Genomic DNA, 18,026 nt, shown 5'->3' on the forward strand with positions numbered 1-18,026 from the left:
GGGGAGCAATCTGGCAGCTCTAACACCATTCCTCCTTTCTCCTTCTGCCCTGCAGATGCCTCCCGAACCCTGGCCGACTTCTCCGACATTGATTTGCAAGGGAAGCCCCTCCCAGAGGGAGTGGGGGCTGAGGATATCAAGGCTTTCCAGTTGCTCTACCGGGAGCATTGTGAGGTACAAGCTTCCAGCAGTGCCTGCCCCAGACAGACCCATCAGCCTAGCCCTGTGTGTTGGGGCTGCCATGGCGCCTCCCAGGGATAGTGAGGTGCAGGGTGTCCCAGCTCCTGTCTCCATGGTCCAGCAGGGCTAATATGGGAACAACAGCCCCTAAGTCCATTTCCCTTGATCCTTCAGGGCATTCATTTCCAATACAAATCAGCTTAGTGGAAAGAAACTCCCTCAGAACCAGAAGCAAAACCAGCCAAGGTTGGAGGTGTCATAGGGATCCTAGAGATGTGGGTCTGGCAGGGACCTCCAGAGGTCACCTCAAGTCCAACCTCCTGCTTGAGTTAGGATCAGCCCTGTCCAAACCTTCCCAGACAAATCCATAATCTAAACTCCTCGTAAAACTGCCGTCATCCTTGACAGCACTGGACATCACATCTAACCCTGCCCCAGGGAAAGCAGGGGGACTGCAGCAGCCAGTGTCCTGCTGTTGTAAAAGGTTGCTAATATACGGTCGAGAGATCCCAGGGCTGCTACAGAAGAAGCCAGGTCCCTTCCTGACCCCTAATCTGGCATCTGTCTGAGCCTGAGTAGATGGGCAGGACCCTTTAGTCAAGACTTTCTGGGTTTAGTCTCAGCAGAAGCACAAGGGAAAATGCCCACTGCGCATCCTATCCATTTTGCAAGCCCCCCTGCTTCCCAGCCAGCCATAGAACCCCAACGTCCTGCTGCCAAGCCCTGCCAGAGATTCACCTCCTCAGGAGAACTGAGCCAGCCCCCTGTAGGGAGCTGGGTGGAGAGAGACATGGGCCAGCAGCGGGAGTTTTGGGAATCCCCCCCAAACTGTGCCAGCCCCTCTCTGGCCCTCCCAGCATAGCAGATGGCACTGATACATGGCCGGACCCCATAACGGCGGGCAGGATTTTCTCCTCCCCCCCCCACTTCAGGGGACAGCGGGTGGATGCAGGGTCCCCCAAGGCCATCAGCCCACCAATGCTGAAGCCCTTATGCCCCTTCTTACCAGGCCATTGTGGACGTGATGATAAACCTGCAGTTCACCTTGGTGGAGACCCTATGGAAAACCTTCTGGAGGTACAACCTGAACCAGCCCAGTGAAGCCACCCCCATTGCCGTGTGAGTGCGCCCACCTTCCCGGCACTGAGGGGTGAAGGGGGGTAGTCTCTGTCCTTCTGGGGGCAGGTATCAAAGGTTTAATGAGGGGAGAGTCAGTTCCTCCCCCTGAGTCCCCAGCTGTCATGCTCCAGCAGGCTTGCCCTGGGTGAGTGGCTGCATTTCTGGCAGTAGTCATCATAGAGCATTTCACAGATGTCCAGGGGGACAATTCACCCCATTGTAGAAGGGGGAAACTGAGGCACAGGCAGGGGAAGTAGCTTTTGCAAGGCCCCCCTGCAGCCAGGCGTAGAAACCCTGTGTCTTGTGGCCCAACCCCAGGGCTGCATCTCTCTAGCTTCTAGACCACAGCTCAAACCAAGAGACCTGAGTGTTGGAGGCAGGGGTGGGGTGGGGGGACAGTGCCGGACCTTGATTGGCCTGTGTGTTCCCTACCACCTGCCCCCAGGCACGACGAGGCTGAGAAGCGTCTCCCCAAGAGCTGCCTGGTGATCCTGTCCAAGTATGAGCCTGTGCTCAAGTGGACGAAGGACTGCGACAATATGCTGTACCAGGGCCTGGTGGAGATCCTCATCCCGGACGTCCTCCGGCCCATTCCCAGTGAGTGCCAGTGGCCCTGCCTTGTCCCACCCTTGGCGTGTCCTGGGGGCCCCCAGCCCTGTGCCTCCATCCCCGATTGCCGCCTCAACACATGTGTAACATGCATCTGTCCATTCACACCTGGCTGCTGCTTCCTGGCAGTCAAGGTTGTGAAGCTGGGATCATCAGAGGGGGGAATTGAGGCACTAGGCTGGGACAGGACATGCCCAAGGGGCCTCTGCATAGCTGAGTCCTGTCCCCATTTCTCCCATTCCCACAACATGGCTGCTGCCTCCCTCCTTGGGGATGCTCCAGGCACTTGACACCTCCAGTGCTAAGAGGGGAAAGCCTTGGGGTCTGGCTGGTGGGTGCTGGGGCAGGTTCCCTTGGTACCATCCCAGCCACTTTGTATCCTTCCCATGATACCAAGCAGCCACCACGGGCACCGTGGGGTTGGGAGGGGACCCTACTCAATGCCACCTCTGTCCCAGGTGCCTTGACGCAAGCAATCCGAAATTTCGCCAAGAGTTTGGAGAGCTGGTTAACCAACGCCATGATGAACATCCCCGAGGAGATGGTCCGTGTGAAGGTGAGGGGTGGGGCTGGGGTGGAGACATCTGCCCTCCAACTTGTGGCAGTGACCTCTGCCCTCTGACCTGGGCAGCACCAGGGCCATGGGACCTGCAGGTAGCCCCTGGGCTCTGGGCCACTCCATCCTTTGCCTGGGTCCCGGTGTCCTGGCTCCTTCAGCAGCTGCTGGGCTGCGTCACTGGGAGTCACTGGTCCTGACCTGTCTGTTTACCCCCAGGTGGCAGCAGCAAGTGCCTTTGCCCAGACCCTGCGGCGATATACATCCTTGAACCACCTAGCCCAGGCTGCCCGGGCAGTGCTACAGAACACAGCCCAGATCAACCAGATGCTGAGCGACCTCAACCGCGTGGACTTCGCCAATGTCCAGGTAACTGGCCCCAAAGACACCCCAGAGCTCCTTATTCTACCCCCTGTCCCATAGCTCCGGTCAACGGGAGGTGGGTGGAGCTCCCCCCCCATCTCCACCAGTCAGAACCCCATGCTGCCGTGTCCCCATGCCTCAGTTTTCCCATCTGTAAAGTGGGGATATGCCTCAACAATTTCAGCCCCAGTTTACTTCAGTAAGCTTCAACTGTCCATGACTGATCCAGGAACTCCTACGGGCAGAGGCTGGTGCCAGGTCCATGCTCCCCCCTCTCCATGCCTCAGTTTCCCCATCTGTAAAATGGGGCTGTGCCTTGGCAGTTTCAGCCCCAGTTTCCTTCTATGACCTCCGACTGTTCATGACTGGCACAGGACCCTGGACAGAAGACAGCAGCACTACTCTCCCCCCAACCCCCATCCTTCCTCCCCACACTGGGCAGGGCAGCCACGAAGCCCCTCAGCCTGGTCACCCCCAGCCTCCTGACGGTGCCTCTCACCCCACTGGCAGGAGCAGGCGTCATGGGTGTGCCGCTGTGAAGATCGTGTGGTCCAGCGCCTGGAGCAGGACTTCAAGATGACCCTGCAGCAGCAGAACTCACTGGAGCAGTGGGCCGTGTGGCTGGATGGCGTTGTCACCCAAGTCCTCAAGCCCTACCAGGGCAGCCACAGCTTCCCCAAAGCTGCCAAGCTCTTCCTCCTCAAGTGGTCCTTTTACAGGTATATGTCCACCTCTTTCCCTTCTCCCCTGCCCCATGCCTGGTGGAAGTGGTGTGGGGGTCTCACTGGCTCTGGGCTCTGCCTCCTCTGCAGCTCCATGGTGATCCGGGACCTGACCCTGCGCAGTGCTGCCAGCTTTGGTTCCTTCCACCTCATCAGGTTGCTGTACGACGAGTACATGTACTACCTGATCGAGCACCGTGTGGCTCAGGCAAAGGGCGAGACACCCATTGCTGTTATGGGAGAGGTGGGTCCCAGCTGCCTCCCCACAGCCAGGCTAGGGGCTTACCCAAGCTGGAGATGAGGCCAGGTTGTTAGTGGGGAGGGTGATGAACCTTGGGACCCAGGGGTCAAACCCTTCGCCACAGACACCTTGCAGAATGAGTTCTCTGCTGCTTTGCAAAGCTGGGGGAAGGAGCAGCCCCTGGTGGGGCCTGTGCCAGCCTGACAGCCCCCTGCTGCAGCCCCCTGTTGTAGGCAGATGCCAAGGGAACAAACATCTCCCTCCTGGCATCACAACCAGTCCACCCCCTTCCCCCTCCCCCTGACTTATAAACAGGCTGGACAAGAGGGTTGACACCAGATCACATGCATGCATGCATGCATACACACACACACACACACGTGCGCACGCATACTACACTAACATGCTACATACTACATGCACTTAACATACTCCAAATGCTACACACAATGCTACACACTACATACAAATGTGCTACACTACATGCTTAATGCTCCACAACTGCTATACACACTTAACATGCTGCATGCCATGTGTGCTACATGCAAAATGTACTACACACATAACGCGTTACACACCCATACATGCAGACATGCTACACACAAGCCTGCCCCCTCTTGCTATGACACCGACAGCACAGGACTAAGTGGATCTGGGGCTGCCCTGCAGTCCCAGCTGCCCCTGGCACAAAGGGAGGGGCTGTGGCCGCTGCACCTGGCAGTGGCAGGCAGAACCATCCCTAAGGGGGGGGGTGAATTAGGGCAACTGCCCTGGGCCCTGCGCTTTGGGGGGACCCAGGGAGCCAGGCGGAGCGGCCACAGTGACTGTGCTGCCACCGCCAGCTTCGCATTCGGTCACTCGGTAACACCCCCAACCCCTGCCACCAGCTTCTTTGCGTCTGGGGTGGGTGAGGGTGGGGCTCTGCACAGGCTGATTTGTCTTGGGCCCTGCACCCTGCTCGGGTCATCTCTGGTGGTGGGGAGGCACAGGCTAGGGTACACAGACACTACAGACACTCATCATCCCTTCATTTCCCTCCCAAGTTTGCCAACTTGACAAGTTCCCTGAATGCCCTGGACCCTGACAAAGGTGAGTGCACGCTTTGGGAGCCTGTGGCCACTGTGAGCCGGAACACTGTGAGCCCAAGCATGGGGTTCAGGCTGGACCATGAGCATGGTACAGGGTCGAGGGGGCTGTGTCCCGGGGCTGGGGTCCAAGGTTGCTCTGTGCAGCATTGGGATGGGGAGCAAGGCCATGGTATCCCGAAGGGGGTCAGGATTGGCTGATCAGGGGCTGGGGGGATGGGGGCAGTGTGCAGGTGGCCAGGCCCCTGGTAGAGGTACTCACAGGTCCATCTCCCTGCAGACGAGGAGGAAGAAGAGGAGGAGGAGAGCGAGGATGAGATGCCGCAGGAGATCTCCCTCAACTCCAATGAGTCGGGCAGCCTGAGCGCTGACCCTATGGAGCCACCTCCCAAACTGGCACGGACGGACTCCCAGGGCATCTTCGTGCAAGCCCTGCCGTCAAGCTAGAGGGGCACATGGGGTCCAGCCCCATCCCTGGCCCAGACCCCCCAGCTGCTGCCCGGCGATAAAGCTCAGCTCACCCCCATCTCGAGTGGTATGCGCTGCGCTTTCCTCCCCTCTGTGGCGGGGGTGGGGGGGGATGCAGGCCCCAGCAGCCAGGGCCCCCACTCCAGCATGGGGGCCCCCCCCCATCCACCTCCCCAGCAAGCCCACTCGACACCAAAGCACAGCCCCCCCCATCACCCTTCATTCCCCAACCTCTTTTGGTCCCTTCCCAGAAGACTCCATGGCTGCCAGAGAATATTGCAGCCCCTACCCCACCCCACACAGAGGTGAGTCGGTGCTGGGGCTGCTGGCTCCCTGGGGGCACCACTCAGCCCCCCCTGCTGCCCCAGTCCCTGCAGTGACCACTCAGCCCAGCCAGTTGCCACCAGTCTGTCGCAGTGACTGTGCAAGATGGAACAAGCAGAGATGCCTTGGTTGAGTGCAGGAGTTGTGGGGAGGGGGAGTGGCTTTGCCTATGGGAGGCCATGGGTGGATACAGCCACGCCCTGGGCCCAGGCCCAAGGTGCCTTGGCCACCCCTGCCGCCCGGGAAGCACTAGTGCCTCGCAGCAGCTGGGCACAGCTCCACCACACAGGGCAGTGCCAGATGTGGGCAGGCCAAAGCCCAGCTGCCCACAGTGGGAGTCCCCGGGACACGCAGCAGGGACCATGTGCCTTGTCCTTGTGCCAAACACTGCATCTGCCTTAGTGCCCTCGATTGGGGGGCGTGGAGGGGGTGGAGCTGAGGGGCCAGGCAGCAAAGAAGTAGGGTCTAGGGGACCCCCATGAAGTACCCAGCCTGGCAGGATCGCTTTTCTCATGGTCTAACTCTCCTTGCTTAGTCCTGGGTAGTGTGTGGGGGAGGGGGTTTCTGGGGGCTGGGTGTCCAAGCTCATCTAGTCCCACTTCATGGGGTAGGAAGGTGGCACCAGGGGGGAACTTCAGCCCCTAAGACCCTGGCTCAGCACAGGGACTCCTGGAAACTCCAAGGCATCTCCTAGACCTGCTGATGCCAGCAAGATCAACTCACCTGTGCTGCTTCCCCCTGCACCTGTGGCTCCTTCTCATTCCTAGTCCCTTGCTGGCACCCCTGCTTTTGCCCTTCTCTGGCACCCTCCTGGCATGGACCTGCTGCTCCCTTCTCCCTGTCCAGCTGCCACTGAGGCTGGTAGCCATGCAGGGGCCCTAACAGTGACTCCCAACACCTTGCCCCCCCACAGACTGCCACACCCCCTTCGGGCCCCTCAGTTCCTGGCAGGATGGGACCAGGCCTCTTCTGGTGCCAAATCCCTTTGCTTTACAGTCAACCCCAGCGCCATGGGTGGACTGCCCAGGACACAACTGGACCCGGCAGGGTTGAGAACGTGGCTCAGGCCACAGGGTAATCACCAGTGTCAAGCTCTCCCACTTCACAACCACGTTGCCTGCTGCTCCAGGGCTACAGCGCAGTTACCCCCTCCCCTGCTCCCTTCTACCCAGTTCCTGGGATGTGGTACCTGTCCAGTCCTGTGCAGCTCAGACACCCATACCCCACCTCCCCCCACTCTTGCCTTTGTTTTGAGTTGCTGCCTTATGAAACAGAAACATCAAAGTCTTTAGCCCTCTGCTGCCCTCCCCAGCCAGCACCCCACCCTGGGGGGGCAGAGCCTGATCTCCTGTCCTCTGCACCACCCTACCTTTTGCCAGGACCCCAGCCACTGTGGCTCCCTCCTGCTCCACAGCTGCTGCAGGCTCAGACCTGCCCATTAGCTATTCTAGTTTGCAGAGAGGACAAGTCCAGTGCCCAATCTCCACCCCCTGCTTTTTTTTTTTTTTTTTTTTTGTACGTACCAAGCCCTTCCCTCTGCAAACCACGCGGGTGTTGTGCGATTGGTGACAGTCTTGACGACTCGATAGTGTTGGGTTTCTTCAACCATCATGGCCTTATGCGTTCAATTTTTTTTTCCAGTGTTTTAAACCCGTGAGATCGATGTTTCCAACAGAACCATCCCCTCCCCCCCTTGTTCATAGAGTCTCTATTTTGTGTCAGGCTCCCTATGGAGCCCCCCTCCCTGGAGCTTTCGGTAGGTGTCCCTGTCTGCGCGACAGTGCCTGTGATGGGATGGCGTGCCCGTGTGTAGTCTAGAGTGCAGATGCTGTTTTCTACCTTTTGTAGTTCTTTCTTAAGAGGAATAAATTCAGCCGTGTTCTTTGCCTACGGCGCCATCTCCTTGTCAGCTAGAAGCCATAATGTGGGGATGAGACACCTTCCTCCTGCCCCTGACACCACAGAGGCTGAGCTACCCTACAATAAACACCATGACCATGGAATGGGGCCTTGAGCTCCCCTCCTGCCCCCAAAATCAGAGGTTAAGGTATCCTACAATAAATACCATCATCCAAGAATAGGATAATGGGCTTTGAACCCCCACCCCTCCTGCCTCTGCAGAGGCCAAGCTAATCTATAATCAACACCACAAGCCTTCCTATATCCCGTCACATGCAGGTCCCCTGGCAATGGGACAGGGCCAGGTGGGAAATGCTGACTCTGTGCCCCCTACCCTGCTGAAAGAAACCTAGCAGCCAGAGCCTCGGAAATTGGAACATTTATTACAGCACTGAGAACCCATTGGAAGAGAAACCAATCCAAGGGGGCGGCAAGGTGGGGAGTAGAGGTGAAGGCGGGGTGGTAATCTGTACTCTGAGGATAACACAGTCTCCACTGAGAAGGGACAGGAAGTGCCTGCAACACTGACCGGAGCAGGACACTGGGAGCCAGGGCTTGGCTGGGAGCATGGGGGGAGAGCAGGTCTGCATAGAGCTGGGGGAGCTGTGTTGGGGACCTAGCTCTGGCCCCAGAAGCCCATTATTTCCCCTCTTGACCCAATGGCAGCTGGCCCTGGGGCATGCCCCTGGCAGGCAGAAAGGGGAACAGGGCAGCAGCGTGGGAGCTGCCTGGGCTCTCACAGAGATGCATTAGCCTCATATCCCACCCCCCACAGTGTGTCATTGTCCCCCGAGCTGGGAGGGTCAGCAGGTACTGGAGGAAGACAGGACCTCCCTGCCACCGCCCCCACAAGGCTTGGGTGGACAAGAGGTCAGACAGGCACAGAGGAGGGAGCCACTGGGTGCGGGGAGGTAGCTGGGTCCCGCAGGGGAGCAGGGAGGGTAGTGGGGCCCATCCCGAGACCCTGCCCTTCTCCAGCTCACAAGACAATCCACGTGTAGCGCTCGTTGTCTGCCAGCACCTTCAGTGAATAGCCTAGAGAAAGCCAAGCATGGGGATGAAGGAATGTGGAAGCACTGTGTCCCACCCCAAAACCTACCCATGTCCCACATCAGGTCTCCAAACCAGCACAGTCAGGCTCAAGCCCAGGCTCAAACACCCCCAAGCTTGGCTCTGGCCTGGTCCTTCCCACCCTTGCCCTGCAGCCAGCTAGTACCTTTGTGAAGCGCCTCATTTGTCATCCTGTTGACATAGCGTCCGCTGCTCTCTGGCACCAGCCATTTCATCACCATGTCCACGCAGCTCTTCCGGTAGGAGCTCCACACACTGCCACTGTGGGCAGGGGCAGGGGGAGGGGAAGGAAAGGAAGAGGAAGGGGGTGCTAGCACCATGAGCCCTGGGACGGGGGTGGTGGAGCACAGCTGGTCCCCCAGGTCACTCCTACATTCCACCCTGACATTCATTCAGAATTGGAGAAGCCAGCTCCATACTGGAATCAGAGCAACTGCTCAGCCCCAACAGGCATAACCCTGCGCCTCCAATCTTCCCCGGCTCTATGGGAGCACTCCTGCCCCTCCAGCCATGATTCCCAGTCTTACCACTCACCTGGTCTGCCCCTTAACTTCAGTGAGGTCACCCACACTGACAGTGATGAAGGTGCCCGTGTTGAGGTCCCAAGCCACCTTCAGGCTGGTGTGGTAGGTCTTTGGTCTGAGGGTAAAGCATGGGTAAAAGGTGGGGGGGTGCAATACAAGGGACAATGCTCTCCCCTTCACTGCTTCTTCCCTGCTTGGAATTGTACTGAAGCCCACCCCTGCCCACAAGGCCATGGCCCTCTAGTTCCTAGCTTCCAAGGGGCCATGGCCCCCACTCACCTGAGCTGACCCTCTTCATTAGGGGAGGGGAAGGCCAGGAGCAGGAGTCCAATATTGATGATCACCTGGTTTGTCTCGGAGCACACCTGGAAGAGACTAGGAGGGCTGAGGCAGGGGGGCTTCGGTCAGCTCAAGCATGGTGCCGGGGTAGGGTGGGCGCCACTCACCTCCAATATGACAATGTCATAGTCACTGAAGGAGCAGAACTGGTGGGACCAAGCCGCATCATTGCGAATCACCTCATTGATGACGTACTCAAAGTCCAAGGTCAACTGCTCCACTGTCAGGTACTGGCCCTGGGGCAGGGGGTGGAGACCTCAGTGACTACTTAACACCCCCCTCAGCAGCTCAGCCCCTGCGGAGCCAGACAGAGATGGCTGCAGCCTTCAATGCATGGCCCTGCCATTGCTAACAAGGCAGGGATTCTGGGGTCAGGAGCTGCAAGGCCCATGGGCACCTGCCTAAGCCCTGGGCTGTGAGTGAGGAGGCCTTGTAACGCAGAGAGCTCCTGGCTTCTGGCCCAACATGATATGCTGGGATCTCCTGGCAAAAAGTCACTACATCTCTTCTAGCAGATGCTCTGCTCCCAGAAGCAGTCACAATGCTCAGCACATGAGAGGAGGTAGAGAGTGAGGGACAGTTTCAAGGAAACCAAGATGTACAGGCCAGGGACTACACCCAGTACTCATAAGGCTAGAGGAAAGAACAATCATGACTCAGTTTTCCCGCACCAGTCCCGTTGGCCCACAGATTGTTTTCTCAGAGACATGTGCAGGGATGCAGACAGTTGAACCTGAACTGTATAAGCCTTCTCAACACAATAGCAGAGGGGTGGGAATCTGGAACTTGCCTTGACTATCAGGAAGGGTCTGGAGGGGCTTGAGTCCTCACCCCTTGGTCTTATGCCTGCATGTTCTCTGCTGTATGTAGCTGCTCTTGGTCACATTGCCCAATTGCTAAATATCCCAGAGCAGTGCATTGTTCAGAGGAACTGGCTTAGGCTCCTCTTGTACTGCTCCAGATCACATAAAAGCCCTCAAAGTCATCTTGGGTATAATAACCCCATGGAATGGCAGGGGATGTCCCCAGCTCCATACAGGGGGCCTGAGGTGTCAGGAAGGGGCCTCTAGTATTCTCCATTGCCCTCACTGAGAGCATGTAGTAGCAAAGGGAAGTCTGGAATGGCCCAGAGCTCCCAGCCACCCCCTCAGCAGCTCCCACCTGGAATATGGCCCTCTCCTTCAAAGGCTTCAGGTTCCGGCCCCGCAGGTCAGTGACAACAAAGGGCAGCGAGATCTTGTCATCCTCATATTCTGGAAAGAAAGGCAGGGAGTGGGAGTAAGGCTGGAGTGAGTGAGGACCTCCTCCCACCAGCCCCAAGGATGGTCAGGGAGGAGCAACAAGGGAGCCTGGAATCCTACTGGAACCCTTCTCCTGTCCCTGACACTGCAGAGGCCAAGCTACCCTACAATAACCACCATGATCCTAGAACTGGGGTGGGGGGGGGAGCCTGAACCCCACCTCCTGCTCCTGAAACCAGAGGCCAAGGTACCCAACAATAAATGCCATGATCCCAGGATAGGACAGCAGTGTTTGAACCTCCCTGGGGCAGTGGCTGATGGAACAGGGTCCCCATCTGTGGCTGGGTGGGGAGGGGGATGGGGCAGTATCATAATGCATCTAATAATATGCAGCTCCTTGGAAGCCTGAGGGCAGGGACCTGGGGAGCGAGGCCTCTGTGAAGCAAAGGGGCGGGGAACATTACACTCTGGCTTCAGCCCCACCCCCGCAACACCAACAAAACCCTTCCCATTTGCACCCACTCCATCTGCCTTGGCTCCCGGCTGCCCAAGTGCCCACAGCACCTGTGGCATCAGTCCGTCTTGGACCCAAAGCTCCCCTGGGGTAGCGGATCATGAAGCAGGGTCCCTGCTCGTGACCAGGGGTGGGGTGCGGAATGGGGTAGTACTGTAATGCATCTAATAACATGCAGCACCTGGGAATCACCAAGGCAGCTAATTATAGTGCCTAGTGCAATGGGATGCTGATTTTCTACACTGCTACAAATGTGCATCTCGGTCACACCTGTGTGCCACCAACCAAAGCACCAGACTGGCAGAGGGAAAACCCTGCTATAGGGCTGAACAGTGATTGCTACTGCAAAGAGAATAGCCAGTGGGAGAGAGATGACAACAGCCCACAGGTGTCCAAAGGTGGGGGAGTAAAGAAAGGGGCCAGGCAGGGCCCATAACAGCAGGCCCAGCCTCATACTGTGGGTCCAGTAACACACAGGCCTGCTACCAGGGAGGGGAAGAGGATGTGGCACCAGGCAATACCCTGAGGGCTCCTAGAGGCACCTGTCCTGGGGAGTGGGGCTCCCTAATGGAGGAGAAGCAACAGCCAGGAGGCTGCAGCAAGCATGCTGGGGTAGGACTGGGCTCCTCATAGCTGGGGGCATGGAGCACTTTCTGCCCTGGTCAGACCCCTCAGAGGCTGGAGCTTTCCCATCACCCAGTGCAGGCATGGCTGGGAGAGCATGTCCTTCCACAGCTCCTTTGACACCAGGTCTCATCTGATGAGCCTTCAGACCTGACAGCCTCTCTAGAGCTAGCTGGTGACCAGAGCTGCAGTGAACTGGACAGGGATGTGAGGGCATTCCTGAACCTGACATGAGTGTTCATGGGTCTTGGCACTGCTGGGCTGAGCCCAGCACCTGTCCCTGATCCTGTAGGTGTCCCTGCCCTCGACCAGACAGTGCAAAGCTGGGGGAGCACTGAGGGGCCCCTTACCATCCTCTGGCTCCGAGAGGTCCCCAGGCTCCAAGACATAGCGCAGCTTGGTGTAGTTCATGTAGCCTGGCTCAGCTGGCTGGCTATCCATTTCTGCCCCAGGCAGGGGGCCCTCTTTAGGGGAGAACTCCCCATCAGGAGTTCTGTCTCCCTGTGGGAACACTGGGCTGTGGTGCAGGTGGCAGTAGTCCCCAACGAGTCCTGCACCTGGCTTTGCCTCCCAGGAGGCTCCAGCAGGGGTGCCCAACAGCACGGCTCCACAAGGCCCAGCTTCCTGGGCAGGTTGGCACTCAAACCTAGCACCGGCACCCCCATCTTCCTCCTCTGCCAGCACTGGCCCTTTGGCCTCCTTGGCTCGCCGGAAGATATCAGCCACAAACTCCTTGGCCCTGGCCACAGCTGGCGACAGCTCTGCAGGCTTGGTGTGGCTCTCCATTGCCAGGGAGGTTCTTTGAGCAGCTGTGGCAGCACTCCGGCATGGGCAGCTGTTCCTCTCAACCCGGTCCTCTATGCCAGCAGGGCATGGCGTGGCATTGGCAGCCCCGCAGGCCCCTCTGTGCAGGGGCGGGGGCCGATTCCTCCCATCATACAGGATCTGGCAGAAGTTGCTGTCACCTAGAAAACAGGAGCAGGGGGGAGGAAGAGGTTAAAGGGGCCACACTATACACTACTGCCCCCAGGTCAGCTGGTCTACCAAGCTCTGCTGTTTCCAGTATGAGGCCCTTTCACTTTCTCCCTCATCCACAGACAGGTCCTGACCTGAGGCCTCACAGTAACAGAAGGGCATGTGCTCAAGCAGCAGAGCCTGGTCTGCAGGCCTATGTATTCCCCTAGCAGCTGAAGATGGAGAGGCTTCAGCAAATGGCAGGGAGAAAGTAGCAGGGGGGAAGAGACTTGTTTAATACAACTTGGAGGCAGCTCAGCTGAAGGCAGTGCACAGGCCAGTCTGAAATCAAATTGTTGCAATGGTTTTGCTAAGGCACAGCCAACTTCACCCTCCTGCCCCCAGGAGCCTCTCTTACCTGGGAATATAGTAAAGTGTCTGCAGAATCAGGGTGAGATTAAGCACACCTCTTCCTCTGGAGGTCAGAGCAAGCTCCGTATGTGCCTCCCTATCACAGCCAGTGTCTGTCTCTCTTGCTCTTCCCAAAGGAGAACACTAGAGCACACATGCTTCTTACTGGGAGAGCTCCCAACTCCCTTCATGTGGGAGAGCTGATGTTTTAATTACACTTGGTGGCAGCTTCGTGGGCAGATGCAGAGGAGAAGTCCTTTATTTGGATGGGGTTGCTCAAAGTTGAGGAACCCACCTGGGAACTGGGGGAGCTGCCAGGCTGGTTTTCCCTCTTCCAGGCTATAAGGAGCTGGGCTGATTTATAAGAGCTCTGGCCCCAAGGGTCCTGACAGCATGCACTGATTGAGCTGAGGCTATTGGCAACCCCCAGCTGATGCTTAGTTAAGGGTTGCCAATAGCCTCAGCTCAATCAGTGCATGCTGTCAGGGAAATTCAAACCCTGTTTTTCTGTCCTGGCTATCTCCTGAAAGGGGTTATTGATATAGTGGGGGCAACACCTCACCATTCACCCCAGCTCTCACCTGCGGTGTGCACGGAGACTGCACAGGCCACAAGTGAGTAGCTGGTGTTGAGCAATACCACTTGGTCCTTCTTGAGCTGGAAGGCCGGCTGGAATGTGGGGAAGGGATAGACCACCTGGTACTTGGTGTGCAGCATGAAGCCATGCTGTAGACAGTGAGCATGTGGATCACCTGTGGGTAGAGGACAGGACAGAGCTAGGCTACTGGGGGGCACAAAACAGCCATCAGGGACTCAGGGAGGGAAAAAGTGTGAGTAGGGGGGGATATGCAGCCTGTGCCCAACATCCCATGGTGAGCCAAGACCTTGCTCTTTACCAAAAAGAAGCAAACCCCATGGAAGCCATGTCACCTCCATGTGGACAGGGAGGAAACAGGCAGGTGAGGCTTTCCCTGCAGCTGGGGTGGGGGGGAAGCTGACTCACCTGGATGTGCCAGAGCCACGTCCCTGCAGCCTGGGCAGTGCATGATGGGGGGCATGGCTACCGTGCTGATGTAAATGTCCCGATGATTCTCGTCACTCATCATCATCATATTCATGAGCAGGCCATTGGCGGAGCGTGTGCTACCAGTGAGAGAGGCCCGGGGCATGGTCATGATAAAGCCAGAGCCACCTGCCACTGCTCCAGGGGGACAGAAGATAGGGACTTCTCCCAGAAGAGTACAGTTGCTTCTGGTGCTGCTGCTAAATTAACTGTTATTTGCCTGGTACAAGTGCCAGCTCCCTCCCAAACCTCAGCAGGCATGCTTTGCAGACATGTCAAGTTACTCTCCTGGTGATTTTGGAAAAAAATCCACCCTCCCTTGGGCTGCATGCCCTCTGGGGCACTAGCATTTTGTGCCATAGCTGGGAATTGCCTATTGAAGCAGGGTTCCAGGCTGTGATCAGAACCTACTTCCATCCAAAAAGTTACCACAGGGCAAAGGAGAAAGCAAAGAGCCAGGTCCCTTTGTCAGTGTTAACAACATCCTGACCATAGCGTTTGCACTCATTAAGGGACAAGGAGGCAGCTCTGTCCAGAAGGCAACAGCAAAAGGAATGAGATGCATAGAAGAGAAAGCCAGGCCAAGAGAAACACAGTCGTTTGGCACAGCCCCCCTCCTACTGGAGCTCACGTGCAGCTGATCTCAAGCCCCAACACAGCAAATACGTGTCCTTCATGGCTGTTACCTTGCCAGTCAGGGTGCCCAGCTCATCCCAGCTGGGGAAGTAACTGAGTTAGGGTTCTTCCCTTCACATCTGGTACACCCACCCCTGGCTGACAGGCTGGTGCATTCACAGGAAGATCACAGGAAGCTTTGCCCTGCTAAGGCCAGGCTGCATTAGAAATGCAGATTAAAAAAAAAAAAAAAAAGAGACACCAGCCTCCAAGACAGTAGCTCCCACACAACCAGCCCTTGTAGCCCTGTCTAGCACAGACCAAGTTATTTAGATGTCATCAGGCAGGACCTGGCAGCTGCAATGGGCCTCACCCCAAGTTTTAACCCAAGCTGGGGCTCCGAGCTCTACTTATACCACCTCCTAACTCCTTCACTGAGGCTGACTGGAATGAAAACTCACTTGAAACCGAAGACAATGACCTTGGAGGAATCGCTGGGCCACTCGCACACAGTCAGATAAAGGTCACTGTAGATCTCTTCATCCTGGAAGAGGCGAACCTGGCGCACCTGTGGGAGAAAGGAAGGGAGAGCATCAGCCCGAGACCCAGGATGGAAAGAGAAAAAAAACAAACCAGAGATGAGCAAAGGGATTTCAAACCAGAAGCCCTGCCAACTGGATGAGCATAGAGCTGACACTGTTGGGCAGGGTCTCCAAGGAGGCTTTGCCACCATCAGGTACCCTGGGAACAATGTCTGGTTACAGCAAACAACAGAGCTGGCATTTCTGCTGCCCCTTTGGCTAGGGAGGATCTTGTCATGGGCTTTGTTTAATTAGAACATACAACTGCTACATGCAGCTGTACAGGCAGGGATCCTTTAGAAGGATCCTACCTGAGCACATCACCAGATCACTGTGAGTCATGGCCGAGGGGCAAGGGGGTAGTCTCGTTTCTTCATCCTTGGTTCCTCCAGGTCCCATCCCTCCCAACAAAGAAGCCCTATGCGTACCAGCTTCAGTTTGCTGTGAACGTTGAACTCCCACCAGTAGAGGTGGTAGATGTAGAAGGAGAAGTCATCATCACCACTGTTGCTGGTATAAGACAGGACGTACCGCCCACATTTGGAGAAGCCGAGGAAGATGTGCCTGAGGGGCAAAGACAGGCCTGCAGCTCAGCTCAGAGCACTTGCTAGCATTCACCTCACTACATGCAGAAGACCCCAGTGCATCTCTCCCCTGCCTCCATTCTGAAGGCAGTCAGGCCCTGCCACCATACAGAACTTCCCCCCTTACCCTGCACATAAGAAGTCCTCATCCACGATGTTCTTCAGGGAGACGCAGACCCTTGGAGGCAGCTTGCGGAAGAGACGAGGAGAGAGCTGCCCGCTGATCTGAAAAGAGGGGAGGCATCAGAGACATGGAGGGGTACATACAATAGGAGGCAGGCTGAAGACATCCCCTAACCCAGGTTTGCCCAAAATAACACTTGGACTGCTGCCTGCAGATGGCTGCTGTTATAGTCATGGGGAGGAAGGGGTTGGGGTAGACAAGGGCAATGCACCTTTGTGCTAGGGTCAGAGGTGCTGATAACGCACTAGTTGCACCCCCAGGCCCATGACAAGTCAGCCCTTCAAGCCCAGGAAGCCATGGTCTTTGAGCAGACAGGTCCGGTGCAGCCCTTTGCAAATACACTTCAGGGCAGGGGCTGGTGCCAGTCCCAGCTCCAGGCCAGGACTCCTGGGTTCCATTCACAGGTGGCTGCTTCAAGGCACTTCCCTCCCCCCTGCAGGGCCCACCCCCCTCCTTCCTTTTCTATTTTTTAAAACCTACCATGACTGACCCCCTTATAGTGCCATGGCAGTCCCTCCCCACCCCAGCATAGGAGCCCCAGCTTCCTGACCCCTCCTCCACACAACACCCGCCCCAGCCTGCTCCCAACCAAAGCTCCCCCTGCCTGCAAGATGCCCCGCTGGACCTCCTCCCCAACCCCCCCAGAACCCCACATAGGAGCCTCCCCAGTGCCCCTCCCCCCATGGAAACCTCTAACCCCCATCTTAGGGTCCCCCCAAACCCTCCCGCCCAGAGATACCCCCTCCCCATAGTGCCCCCCCCCAGGGGAACCTCCAGTTCTCCAATCCCCTCCCTCACAAACATCACTCTCCCACCACCTCCCCCCCCATGGAGATCCCCCCGCACAGTGCCCCTCTCCCTCAGAGACTCCCCCCCCCACAGCCTGCCTTCCCCTCAGGGGACCCCCCCACTATAACAACTCGCCCTCGGGAAGCAGCGCTGGGGGGGGTGTCCCTCTCAGGGATCCCCCCGCAACGCCCCCTCCCCCACACTGAGACCCGCCGCATGCAACCCCTCCTCCACCTTGACGCGGTCGAGCTGCCGCACTACGTGGTCTCGCCGGCCCCGACTGCCCGCTGCGGAGGAGCCGCCACCGGCCCCCGCTCCCGCGCCGGCCCCCGCCGGGCCGCGCTTGGCCCCCGCGCCGCCCCGTTCCGATTTCGAGCTGGGCGCCATTTTCCCCCCGGCCCCCTCCGCTTCCGGAGCGGCCCGGCCCGGCCCGGCCCGCCACCGCCTTCCCGCGCCTCAGGCCCGCCCCCGCCGCTCCGCCATTGGTCGGCCCCGCAGGCCGGCGGCTCCGCATTGGCCTCGGGATGGAAGCCGCCTCTCCGATTGGCGTGGCCCAGCCTCCAAATCCCGCCCCAGCAGGACCCGTACGCCAATGAGCGAGCGCCTGTTCATCCCGCCCTGCCCGTCTTCGGGTGACGATTGGCCGCGCTGCCAGTCAGTCTCCGGCTGGCCGGTTGTCATGGAGAAGAGGTACCGGCAGGGCTCTAGCCGGGCCGTTGGCTGTGGGGTAGGGGTGGGTGCGGGGGTAGCCTCAGAACCGGGCTTGGGGTGTCCGTGTAGCGCCTGGCAAACGGAGACGCCGGGCTGTTGCCGTGGCAACAGGGAACATCGTCATAGAGATAGGGCTCCGGCAACCTCACGCCTGCATGTCCCGTGAAAAGATAGGGACAGAAGGACCGCAGGGTTTCCAGTTGCCATGACAACCACACAAGTGTGACAGTTCAGGGATCTAGTGACCTGCGGCCA

The 18,026-nt window shown here is 57.9% G+C and overlaps 2 protein-coding genes across 10 annotated transcripts in view; one reads left to right on the plus strand and one right to left on the minus strand.

Annotated features, from left to right (window-relative positions):
- RFX1 (regulatory factor X1) overlaps positions 1-7,555 on the plus strand; it is a 31,655-nt gene extending 24,100 nt beyond the window's left edge. For 8 of the 9 annotated variants that reach the window (XM_090059383.1, XM_090059376.1, XM_090059375.1 and 5 more), the window contains 9 exons: positions 56-174; positions 1,190-1,299; positions 1,745-1,896; positions 2,367-2,464; positions 2,684-2,833; positions 3,338-3,546; positions 3,640-3,793; positions 4,834-4,879; positions 5,156-7,555. In XM_090059383.1, coding sequence (XP_089915509.1) covers positions 56-174; positions 1,190-1,299; positions 1,745-1,896; positions 2,367-2,464; positions 2,684-2,833; positions 3,338-3,546; positions 3,640-3,793; positions 4,834-4,879; positions 5,156-5,322 — 1,205 coding nt within the window. In that variant the 3' untranslated portion in view covers positions 5,323-7,555. The remainder of the gene's footprint in view (positions 1-55; positions 175-1,189; positions 1,300-1,744; positions 1,897-2,366; positions 2,465-2,683; positions 2,834-3,337; positions 3,547-3,639; positions 3,794-4,833; positions 4,880-5,155) is intronic. The other variant, XM_090059378.1, reaches the window with a different exon arrangement.
- Positions 7,556-7,929: 374 nt separating this feature from the next.
- Positions 7,930-17,464, minus strand: DCAF15 (DDB1 and CUL4 associated factor 15). Its single transcript, XM_090059384.1, has 13 exons — positions 17,295-17,464; positions 16,215-16,312; positions 15,932-16,067; positions 15,384-15,490; positions 14,248-14,387; positions 13,826-13,996; positions 12,230-12,844; positions 10,662-10,753; positions 9,608-9,736; positions 9,441-9,526; positions 9,172-9,276; positions 8,783-8,898; positions 7,930-8,601 (listed from the first exon to the last, which is right to left on the minus strand). Exons 1-13 carry the CDS (start codon positions 17,445-17,447, stop codon positions 8,546-8,548), a joined length of 2,004 nt encoding a protein of 667 aa, XP_089915510.1. The 5' UTR covers positions 17,448-17,464; the 3' UTR covers positions 7,930-8,545.
- Between the last annotated feature and the right edge of the window lie 562 nt (positions 17,465-18,026).

The sequence above is a fragment of the Crocodylus siamensis genome, chromosome 8 (assembly GCF_052110815.1).
Source record: "Crocodylus siamensis isolate JL-2025a chromosome 8, ASM5211081v1, whole genome shotgun sequence".
In the NCBI taxonomy this organism is placed as follows: Eukaryota; Metazoa; Chordata; order Crocodylia; family Crocodylidae; genus Crocodylus; species Crocodylus siamensis.